The sequence below is a fragment of the Lycorma delicatula genome, chromosome 4 (assembly GCF_047948215.1).
Source record: "Lycorma delicatula isolate Av1 chromosome 4, ASM4794821v1, whole genome shotgun sequence".
In the NCBI taxonomy this organism is placed as follows: domain Eukaryota; kingdom Metazoa; phylum Arthropoda; class Insecta; order Hemiptera; family Fulgoridae; genus Lycorma; species Lycorma delicatula.
In genome coordinates this window covers 154091516-154104641 of record NC_134458.1, presented here as the reverse complement: position 1 = coordinate 154104641, position 13126 = coordinate 154091516, and the positions used below count along the sequence as shown (strand labels likewise).

The window sequence follows — 13126 nt, the reverse complement described above, 5'->3', positions numbered from 1 at the left end:
GACAGAAAAAAATCAGCAATTCGGAAAAATAAGTTCATTATTTTAACCTCTTGTTTATTTCAAAATCTCGGCTCCGCTTGAAACGTGTACCGTGGAAGAACAGCGTGCAGGGAAAAGTTTTATAATGAAGATGGACTACCGGCCGAAATTTACACATCTTAAACCGTTACTTAAAGTTTATCAACCGAACAAATTTTTAGAAACGGATTGAATGTTTAAATCGGGCAGAACAAGTTTCACAGATTTTCATCGGAGCGGAATATCGGTGGAAATTTCGAGTGAAGCTTTGCAAAATCGCATTAATGATCTTATTCCCATAAAGTTTGAGAGATTGCTGAAATTTATAGTGCGATCATCGTCACTGTTCAATATATTATCTAAGATAAGCTGAACTACCGCAAAACACGTTCAAGGAAGGTTCCGAAACGTCGACTCAAAAATCACAAATACATCCGAATTCACATTTGCACGGAACTTAAACGACGGTTTTTGGCATAAGGTTATGCTTTTTTATATCGCATAATAATGATCGTGATTGAACTTGGATTCATTATTTTGGGTTGGAATTCAAACATCAGAATATAAATGGAACCGTCCGAGTTGGTCGGCCAGGAAGAAAGAATTCAAAATCTACGCGTTAACGAATAAAATGATGTCACTAGTCATCATTTTACACTAGATGCAACTATGAAGGTCAAATTTATCGCGATTACTTGAAAGAACAACGTACAATCAACAGCGAGTACTATTCAGACACGATAGAAAATCAAGTGAAACCCGCAATAAAGGAGATAACGTCTTCGGTTCTCTCTCAAAGGGGTTAATTTTCTGTACGATAATGTCCACCTCATTCGCTCAAGACAAGGGAAGCTATATAAAAATCGGATCGAAAGTTGTTGAGATATCTTCAGCAATCAATTTGACCCGATCTCGCACCATAATTTTTTTTTTTTTAAAATGATTTTACGTAGCACTGAATCGAGGACTGTCATTGAATAAATACTCTTAATAATTTTTCTAAAGCCATTTGTCTCTAATTATTGAACGACCCTAGTAATAATGCAAATGTACATTTTAAAATCTTTTAATACGTTGCATAATTAAAATACATTACGCTGTAATTCTAACATGTTACAGTATTTCAATAATATTAAAACGAAGCAGAAACAAATATTATATCACACAAACTTAATTCCATTTGTCAACCGAAATATCGATTGTGTAGAAGAAATGATGAATCGCGTTCAAAATATTCCTGTTTTGACCCAAATAATATTATGCCGGATCCGTAATTTGATATACCAGCATTTGAGATTAAATTTCGTGTATCTGATACTTAATTGAAATTTAAAAATAACAATTGAAATTTAAGATTTACAATGTATTACTGCTTATTAAATTAGTTTTTATACTACTTCATATTCCGTAAGAATAGCGTAACGATGTCTAAGAATTACATATAAAAGCAATTCTTACTTTGCGAATTTACTCAGGTATTTTATACAATTTCCCGGATTTCTTTCATTTAGTATTCTTTTATTTAGATTTTTGAACTCCATAAATCTAAAATTTTAGTCATAATCGCGGACAGAACAGAATAGCTTTCAGTTAGAAACATAAAATATATAGAATTGAAGATTATATTTGTAGACTTTAATAACGGTGGAAAATTCTTTTACCAAATACACTGATAAGAGATGAATTTTGGTCGTATCGGGAATTATGTGTCGTGAAACAAGGTATGCTGCCTTGTTATATGCTAAAGGCAGAGTTCGAGACTAACCATATTGTAGATTACATTCACCAAAAAAAAAACTAAAATTGTAGAAAGGATATCGGTTTTTTAAAGCACTTTAACATAAACAGTACATACATTTAAATAAGGATCCTCCCAGGAATCTTGCGGACCCTTTTTTTGGAACCTTAAAATCAAACTGCTGCAAACCGTTGTACAATAATGTATACGCGGTACTAACAATGAATTACTATTAATTTATGTGCAACGAAATGGATGTATTTTAGCCCTATTTTCCACAAAATTGTTAATTTTTGTTTACTCACTGACAATCCCTGTACTCTGTAATACAACGTAAAAACTCAAGCTGCGAGAACGTTATCCCGAAAAACGAACTGATAATCAAGTTGGCAGCTGTAATTCGTAAACCGTTAGAAAATTCGTAAATTAGCTGTATTAACATGTACTGTATTTCGACGTTTATAAGATTAATACATACAGCTAATTTATGAATTTTCCAAGACAAAATAAGGTAATAGACTGCAATCTAATTAATTTAAAGATGATATACGCCGCTCTTTTTCGATTACATCGGTACAAATAAAAACGAATCGGGAGATTTTGCATTCATCATCGTACTTCATACACAACGTAATTTTGGTCTCCGGAAAATATTAAGCGATGAAAGGAAACTGTGTATTTTCACTACGTAAAGCGAGGAAAAAAAAAATATTACGTAAAAAAGATAGTGCCTGCGTACTTACTAACAGGCAACTAGGGGAAAAAGGTCGGGCAGGGCAATCGATGTTCAGACAATCAACTAATAGTAGAAGTTCAGTAAACAAGCCTCGTTCACTTCAATTTAACAAACCTACTCTACAAATTGATTTCATGATGAGAAAATTAAACGAAAAAAGAGGAATTTTCGATTGTATCAGAACGTGATAGGTTTATACCAATGTCAAAAATAATCTTATAGTAGCGTTAAGAACAGTTTTAAACGAGACAAAAAATATATAAATATATAAAAAATTATATATATATATATATAATTTTTTTTTTTGTAAATATGATCTCCGATGGGAAAACTATAAAATAACTTTATCGATAACCAATAAAGATTTAAATACTTCATAGACTACTTGAGAAACACACTATACGTACAGTAGTAGTGGAGGACGATCTGGAAAAAAAACAAAACTCTTAAAAACAGAGTAAATGTGTGACATTTAATTAATTTAATGTGCAGTTGCCGAGATACAGACCGGTTATTTGATGAGACAGCAGTCCAATAACGCAGGGAAGAAAAAGTGTCTTTGAGACAGAAATCTTTCCTTCACCGAACCTCACTACCACCCGGTCAAAAGAAGTTTGTCAGATCTCATTTTTTTTAAAAACTTTTATGAAAAAGAAAAGACTTTATGTGTAACGCGGTACACGAATTCGTTCTGTTAGAATCACAGGCCCATACGGTAAAATTCCATAAAAATGGAAAAACACGTTAGACCGTAACTCCGTCGTAAATACACAGACTAAATGCCAAAAGTTCGAGTGGAAACAGAACTTCGATTCACTCTGTAATTTACTATAGACTTTATTTATCAGATTCCACTGACCCATAATAAAACTAATATCAAACTAAAATTTGTTCCGCTACCTAATAGAGGTAGTGTATTATAATGTGGAAACGGTGTATAGTAACGGAGTATGTGTAAGTAAGCAACATATGTTGTGTCTCAGGTTGCTTATTTTCCTGTTGAGATATCCTTATTTGATGCTTTCCAATATTCGTGGTCTGTATGTAAACCACCCGACATAAAAGAGAGGCTGAACGGTTTCCTCATCGGAAAATAATAAAGAAAATTATTCAAATAATCGATTCGATTTCGTAAACAAAGTATCGGTGCCACTTATAATCTCACTAGCGATTCGGTGGGTTCATCGTGTTGATGTACAACAGTACATTCGGGTCGGTGAAGGCAGTGGAAAGCTACTTCACCGGTCGTTTTTCTTAGAAAGCGCCTTGTTCGTGATACTCGACATAATTTAATTCCGTGCCAGACCGGGATTCGAACCCGGGACCTCCGTATGAAAGGCCGAGACGATACCACTCGCGCCTAGGAGGCCGCCAAAGAAACTTATACTAAGAGGTAAAACAATATTTTCATTTTCTATTTATACTCACAGCTCCTCCCTCTGACGTTGCGACAGCACCATTTTCATGGTCTCGGATGCGCTATTGAACAACAGCGGCGATTATAAATCAGTTGTGTATTATAAACAACACAGCCAATGCCTTATGCCAACGCCTTAAAGGTCAGGCGGACGACAATCCGGCGATGTTCACGACGAGCAGTACGCACCCCGACCTAGGCCGAGTAACAACCACCGCCGAATAACAACAGAACACACGCGCATACAACAGCGACACCTCAATACGGATACACACCACCGGCCATCACAACCTGCAAAAAAAAAAAATTATAACAATCAATAGTCGTAAAAATAAAATGTTTATGAACTAAAGGTTAAAAAAAGTTTTACATATAAGAGATACAATTAGGAAATCGGTTTGTGAATCTAAGTTTCAGGAAAAATAAAACCTAAAAAAATTTCAAGGAGAGCAAAGAAAAAAGCAAATTATTTAAACACGATCCAAAGATGGTCTGAACGAACAAAAAATAATTACGTAAAAAGAATTCAAGTATTACTTTCCGTCACTACTTAACAAAAAACACTTAACTTAAAATTATTCACGTAATAATACTGGAAGCAAGCGTTACGTTACTTAATTTAAGAAGAGTAATGAAAACAGGGGATTTATTAAAGCTTTTTACAGGCTTAATTACAATTATTCTGACGTTCGCTGGTTAAAAAAAAAAAAGAAGAAAAACTGGCAATGATGGAATCGGACTTTCTCGGCATTTGAATAGAGCTTAAAAATTAATCCTTCTCAGAGTGATAATTTAAAAACTATTATTAACATCCGCATTTTAAATTTTTTCTTTTATTTTTTAACTAATTTATCTAATGCAAAAGTGCTTTTAAAAAAGGGAAGATACCCAAAGCCAGAAAAGTTCTGCGACTCTGGCTATTTATATAAAAAAGAGTATAAATATTAAAAATATATATCAAGAGTATTTATATGAAAAAATAATAGTTTGAGATACGGAACACATGGTGACCATATCTCCCACTCCTCTGATCCATTATATCAAAGATTAAATGGCACCACGACCGTATTCATAAGTCATCATACGAAATTTCATAAAAATCCGTTAATCCGGTCTGAAGATGTCAATCAGAACGATAACTGACAAAAAAGCAACAAAAAAAGGGCTTTTTATCCTTTCCCTCTTTCCTGATTAAAAATGACTGGAGACACCAAAGTGACATAATGTAATGGAATCGTCTAATTAGTACAAGAGCGAGAGATTCAAAAAACGATTTAAAAGAAAAAAAGGACTTTTTGCCTCCGCTTTTTTATTGGGGTTTGTATAAGACCGAACAAATTCAAAAAGAATATTAACTACCTGAGAGGTATTAAATTGTATGAAAAAAATCTGCTAACCCTTTGAGATTCGGGACCAAACTTTAACGGTAACAAATGCCTCATGTACAGAAATCATCGTGCCAAATTTCATCCGAATCTGTTCATTCAGCCTCAAGATCACCAAGCAGTATATATGTATTCTACATACATATATCCTTTCGGAATTTTTCAACGCTAAAATTATGTTTTTTTATTAAAGGGGTCGTGAAATATCGATAATTGCAAAACTCCATGACGGCTAAATTTGACTGGATTATCATATTTTACGTTCTCTTTACATAATATAACAACCGGGAAAGTAAAACGCACTTTAAACAGATTCGTTAAACACGAAAATAGTTTATTTTTTTAAAAATTCTCACAAGTTTGGGGTGGCGGTTTCTTCTGCCTCCAACTTCAACACCACTTTTTATGTGTATTTCTGCTCTAAAATTTTAACACACTTTAAATAAAAACCCTGAAATTGGATATATTCTAATTTTAGTTTATGAAGAGAGAATTTGACCTAGTTTTTTTTCAGTAGAATCTTTTAGTTTCCATGTACCCAAAAACGTCAAAAAATAAAATTACGGGATAGCCAAAATTTTGACCGATTACAATGCTTTCACCTACTAGTGTAATATTCTACTTCATAAAGTCGAGGAAAATAAAAACCAATTTTATTTGGAAAGCATCAAAGATATCTTACCGGCTAACAGCAAGGTATCACAACAGAATGTTTTTATTTATAAATAAAAACTTATAAAAATTTAAGACACTTTTCATGATCTTTTATTTAATATTAATTAAACGTAGATATTCCAGCTTGCTATAAAAATAAAGTTTTAGAATAATTATTAAGACAATAATTATAATTTAAAAAAATATATCGAAATTAAAGCAATATCTAACTAAAACAAGGCTGATGTAATAAGCATTTATCAGCGTTTATTATAGAAAATTAGTGTTAAATCACTTTCCCTGGTACAGTACTAACCGTTATTAATGAATGACTGCCAAAACAAACGTGAGCAAAAGTGGAAAGGAGAGAAGAGATGGAACCGCAACAAATCATACTTTATTCTAGCTTGCTAAAGAAATGAAAAGTAATTTCGCAGCAAACCATTGAAAATAGTAATTTTCCACCATGAAAGGTAGTTCTTTTATACGTTTTTATAAAAAAACCATTTAAAAATAAATAACGTGTAGTTGATATTTTCAGTTATTTATACAAAAACGTATTTTTTGTACGTAAGATTTTCAAGTTCCGTAACATCGATAAAATAATTCCAACAGAAGTTTAATTAAATTAAATTAATGTTAAAATACTCACTTTTACCTTTAGACTTTTCGTTTTTTAGATCTTTTCATTCGTTACTTCGTCTTTTAAATAAATGGTTATTATAACAAGAAGACATAACAGTAATAATCACTTTTCATATAGATTCTTAAAACTTACACAAACATTTATAAATTTAGGCCTTATTGTTACAGAAAAAACCTAATGAAAAAATTGAATTAATTTTAAAACTTTCACTTATCACATGAATACGATAAAACGCATTTGTATGCTAAGCAGTTCAAGAAAAAAAATATTGGAATGTATTTAAAAGTACACATAAACTAAGTTGCTAAGGATTTTATTAGCTTATTTACACAGTTATTGATGTGCAATTACACAGCTATTGAGAGCATTTAAATTTTGTAGTAGACAAAAAAAAACCACTAGACCAATTTTGTGTAAAACCAATCGAACTTCAATTTTCCAATTGCTTAACAAATATTATTTTAACTTTACAGACGATTACATTTATCAAATTTGGCATTAAAACCGTTTACAACTGTGAAGTTTTGATACCGTAACTGTATCCGTACCTTATCTGTTTGTTTTGTACCGTACCGTACCTGTATGGTCACAGATTTTTTGAAAGGTCAAGTATCCACACGATTAATAACCAAAACCATTAAAAATTTTTGGAGGTTAAACGGTGGATTTTCATATTTTAACAAAATATTTTAAGACTACTTTCTAAAGGTTGATTTATCAAAAAAAACTTAAAATCTTCTGTTTTTTTATCATAAACGATAGGTTTTGTCACATATTTATCTTTTGTCACTAATTTATCTTTATTCGTGACCAGCAAGAACCATTGGTCCGTTTGTAAATACTTAAAAAGCAACCTCGAAACCCTTCTTTCAAATCGCACAGCTAATTTAGATCAACCCGTTACAGTGCTTCAGCCTTCATCCTTTCTCGTTACCACGTTATACGTTTTAGGGAGGATTTACTCACAAAGAAAAACAAATAAATAAAAATTCAAGAAACTCTAATCAAAAAGTAAAATTTTAAAGGCAAAAAAAAGTTTATAGAAAACATCTTTTGACCGGGATTCCTATCACGATAAAAGATAAGTAACTCATAACCCAAGGAATGTTGGGTAATTCAGACGGTATAATCGATACGAACAATCTTACAACATTCCTCAAAGTATTATTCGAGAATGTTGTACAAGAGAGTGTAAATACGTACACCTCTCTAGCTTCCTCCTCATCACGAATTTGTGCACTACTTTACTTCCTTCTTTATATTTATCTGTTTATGTATTTTATAGTAACTGTACCGGTTAAAGGAAACCGGTTTACTCGCACGCAAGCACACCTACAAACCAGTTCTTTTTATTAGTTATGTTCTCTCACTCTCTCTCTCTCCCCTTTTTTATTAGTAAAAGCAGTCGGGAAAGTTAAGTGCCGTATTCGTTACTAAACTACAACAGCATATTTATATAACAAATACTACATACAACGTTTTCGTGATTTTAGAATTACCATAAACATCACAAGACAATAATAATATAACACAAAAAGAAATAATAATAAATGAGTGAATGCGATGGACAACGATTATATTTATTTTTACTTTCAATCAAAATTCGTATAAACTAAGAAGAAAGATGAACCAAAACTTCATTGTACTTCAATAATCATTGTATATCTATTTATGTAAATATACCTTTTTAATAATATCCGCATACAAAAACAGTTTGTCAATTCCTGAAGTCGTAGTTTATAATCTGTTGGATCAAGAATGATGTAACATTAAACATCACTACGATCATCGAAAATTATTCCTCTTAACTATTATATTACAAAGTGTAAAAACACAATGTATATTTGAAACTTGTGGAATTTCGAAAAAGCAGGATTAAGGATTCTTCAATAACGATAAATGAAAATAAACTGGAAGAAAATATTCATACAACAGACTAGAGCACCGTAAAATTAAAACAACGCAACCCTCGTTTAAATATCAGAAAAGTATTAGTGTGATGCACATAAACTATTTTTAGGAAGTTCTTATCACCTTATGATTTAGAAGCAGATCCGATGATGTAAACTAATTAATTTAAATAGAAATTTTCTCAGACTCTCTTCAGCAGTTTGTAGTACGAAAAATTCAAAAGAAATATTCTGAATACATTTTAAATGGGATTATTTTTAGAAATGTAAGGAGTGATTAACAATAGGCCCGGCATTACCCAACAGACACTTCAGCCTGGCTTATTATGGAGCCACCGGAAAGAAAACCGCAATCTCAGAGTCTAACCCAAAAAAAACCCCTCCCGGATCACGTTCAGGATTCGCTACAAGACCTCGTCACCTAATAGATTACATCTAGACAAACATTACCGAAAAATGGAGGAGACAATTAAAGAAATAAAAAGATAGAAAGGACAATCTATTCTGAAAAGGACTGCAACACAAAACAAACACTGTTAGGTGATACAGCTGCAGCTTCACCTGTTTACAAGCTTCTTTCGTGTGACGAGCGACGCTGAAGCCCACAATCCTCAACGGGACACTTTTACCCAGATGGGAGCAGCACCATATTCTGTGTTGATAGGCTTAAACATAATACGCTACAACAAAAATCGCTTTACGCCTAAAATTTAAAGAATCCCGAGAACAAGTAAAGGGTTCCTTAAGGAAAATTTCATCCATTCCCGTAACTGTGTGGCATAAGTAACTACCAAAATAAATTACACACCGTTCACTCCAGGTTAAACTGGATTAATACAAAAATCTACAATAGAAATCAACGCCCATAAATTTCGACTCTCTCATTTATTCTTTTTTTAACTGTTAACCTTATAATTATAGAAAGTTGATACTGAAAGTTGTACTGTCGGGCTCTTAAGATTAGTTGACGGACAGCGTCTAGAATAAAGTAGGCGGTCCGGGTTCAATCTGAGTCCGGATTCAATACTCTTATCTATTATTATTGCCTCGTTATGTTATTAATTTCTGTTATTAATACTTCATAAATATTAAATATTTATATTTAAATAGTTTTAAAAATTAACTAAATTAAAATTAGTAGATTAAGCTCTTATGAACTTCCAGGATTCTTTCCTCAGAAAATACATGAACTAAAAATAGTTACATAATAAATTTACGGTAGATCTTTGGTCCAAAGAAAAATTTCCAAAGATCTACCGTAATATGGTTATTAATACCAATGGTTAATATGATACCATACTCTGTTTCCACAGAATGAATATTTTTCTTTGAGGAAGAAAAAATTGAATGAAATCCGGAGCAATAATTGTAAATCAGAATTACAAGTTCATAGAACTTTACCAAGTACTTCTACAAAAACTAATATTAATTACCATACAATAGAATGCGATATAAAGTATAAACTTCTGTTTTCAATCGTTTTACCTAATTATTATTATTATTATTATTACCACACAACAACAATGTTATCGGCTTAGCACCCTCAAACAATTAGGTATTTTAAAGCAGCTTTAATTTTTTTTCTTTCTCCTTTTAAACATTACAAACACTCCAATGAATATAAAATAAATGAACACAATATAAATGAATATTTATATTAAGATATAAATTTATGAACATAGGAATTGCAATTCCTCGACAATCCGTTTTCGAAAAATCAATTCGCGCCTGAACATCGCTTCTACTTTGAACACAATGATACAAGTCAAGAATCGCTTTCCGTAGAAAATTAGATATATAATTTAATCGCTTATCACACAAACAACAATCTGATACTGCTAGAAATAACAATTTTTTTTTTAAATTTAAAGAAATATATTTAATAAAATTAGGCGAAACAAATTATTTTATTTTTAAAATGTTACGTAAATATTTACTCAAAACTGTAATAGAAATATTGCAATTTGGTATAGCTATATATCACAACTGCCATATTTTTTACCTTACTCGTTACTTACAGGTAGTAAAATTGTTCTCTTCTAAGCTCAAAAATCCCCTTTACAAGTCGACGCATGTTTAACATGTATCGACTTGTCGACTGAGACAATCAAGTTAACATGATTCTACCGGTATCAATATGAAATAATATTTTACAAAAAAAACAGGCAAATCAGTCGCCAAAGTGAATTATTCGTTCGCAAGATATTAGGTATCAACTTACGATGCAAATTACGTAAACGGTAAAGTTGTAAACCTGTAATTTTGGAAATATACGATATAATATTTACGGACCAAGGATTCATTTCTTTAAAGGATATATTATTGGTTAACAGCAAGACACGATAGTTGTCTTGCTGTTACAACGATTACTCACCGCCCGAACGTCAATACCACTTTTATTTTAATAATACTACAATGTAGAAAATAAAGTTCAATGTAAATCATACATTAATTGGAGTTACTTCGGGTTTATTTTGTGAAAATTAATTAAAAAATTACATCGAAATATAATCTTTCCAAAATTGCGAGATTGCTTATCTAAATATTAACAAGAATAAGGCCGTAAAAAGAGCAAACAACCCTTTCATAATCTCACACTCTTCTCTATTTAGAAATTAAACGATATAGACGATAAAAGGTTAAGTAAAACGCTGGTGGGGGTTTACCTAGCCGAAAGATTTATACTTAGTTTCGTTATTTTTCCACATGTCACGTAATAATTCCGCGGATGGTGAGGTTCGAGGTCTTTTCTTCAGGAACCCTGTTCTCGGAAGGCTCTTAATTTTTGGCGAGAAATTAAATTTTTAGTATAAATTTAAGTCTATAAAGGCAAAAATTCTTATCGGTAATATGCTATTCCTATTCGATAAAAATGTACCGCACTATCTTTGCGAGACCGGGTAAGACAGGCACCGCTGTCTGGAGAATGTTTGAACTTTCGTCCAAGTAGAGTCGTTTAACTCGCACATCCTAGGGCAGATCGTCTTTTTCACGACCCACACCTCTTACTCGTTTTCAGTTTTGCTGGTGTCTATCTGATCTCGCTAGCTTTCCCTCACGCGAGGAAGCCGAGACGTGTAGATTCTCGGATTTAATAGAAGCTACCGGGATAGACTCGTTCATAATCCGGTGGCGGCTGAACAATTAGCCTGCTAAAATGCCTAACAGGTGAAGTCTAGTCTTCATAAATACTCTTCCATAGATATAAATATATATATATATATATCAGGCGATGCTCCAAATCATTTGGTTTCTCTCTAGTTAAAATAACTTTAATAGTTCTGAAAAAACAGCTATAAACACTTTAACGAAAAACAAACAACCACAAATAAAATTCCTAAAAGGTGATCGAGAAAATATTTTTCAAGAAAATCCGACGTGCCAAAATTTACAGTCGACAATAATCATAATTAGCGTATTTATAATTCACAACAACGTTTAAGAAATACGTTATTGTAATATTTCACAATTTTAGGTAATTACTGTTCGCTACAAAAATATGTCAGAAATGAAATGACCTTATTTAAATGACAAAATAGACAATTAAAATGATAAAAAGAAACCGAATATCTAATAAGTTAGTAATACGTACGTCAAATACGAAAAGAAAGTAGGATACTAAACAAGTAGTATATACAAATATTAATGATGAAGTATTTTTGAATATTTATGATACAAGATGTTCCGATTAAATTAACGATAAAAATTAGGAGTGAGAAAATAACACATCCTTAAAGACCAAAACTTTTCAACTCGTTTCCTAAATAGATAGAACTTCTTTTTACTTGCCTATCAATAACACGAACAAACCGCGTTTCAAGGGAGCATTTACACGTTTCATTATCATGAAGGTCTAAAAGTATTTTCCAATAATCCGGTAAATTGTACTTTGCCGTAATTAACTCTCCTTCGGTTAATTTTTGTGCTAATTTTCAAAACCGTTTCAAAACTTAATAACAAACTAAGGATCTTCGAATACAGGATATAATGACAGAAATAAGGTATTAATCGTACGTTGAACGTAAGAATTCAATTTTTATTAATGAATAATATTCTTATTATAAAATGTTCCTGAACCGAATAAAAACTTAATATACACGATTTAAACAGAGTTATTCGGCAAACGCAAACAGATACATTTTTGTAGCGTAGAACAATAACAAATAGACTTCACTCGACAAACCTGCCGATACAGTAATTATTTCAGCTTGTTTCAGTCGTTTGGTAAGCAGTACGGCAACTTTCTGAGAGTTTATAAAAGAAAATTCACGTGGTAGTTTTGGGGATCAGCTAAAGGGTCACAATAAAGTGCAGTGAACACAATTTGAAGAGCGACGATTGTTAAATAATAAAGCCACAAAATTCTGAACGAAGAATTTTATATTATAAAACCGCTTTGTACGGCTTAGTATTAATACTAAGCTCGTAAACAAAAAGAGCTAGTAATTCCGTTGCCGAATTTTTTCAACGTTTACAGAGTTTAAAATTTAGCTCCTGTAAACTTGAGAATTATTTTTACTCTTACAGAACGTTAGAAAGTTTTATACTTAAACATTTACAAACAAAAACAGAAGTTTTAAACCGACTTGTTGAACCACTTAATTATATAATTTCTTTAAAGT

The 13126-nt window shown here is 31.8% G+C and overlaps 1 protein-coding gene across 3 annotated transcripts in view; it reads right to left on the bottom strand.

Annotated features, from left to right (window-relative positions):
- Positions 1-13126, bottom strand: part of Lis-1 (LisH and WD40 domain-containing Lis-1) — a 118992-nt gene that overhangs the window by 57775 nt on the left and 48091 nt on the right. For all 3 annotated transcript variants that reach the window (XM_075364437.1, XM_075364439.1, XM_075364438.1), the window contains one exon: positions 3921-4200. In XM_075364437.1, coding sequence (XP_075220552.1) covers positions 3921-3958 — 38 coding nt within the window. In that variant the 5' untranslated portion in view covers positions 3959-4200. The remainder of the gene's footprint in view (positions 1-3920; positions 4201-13126) is intronic.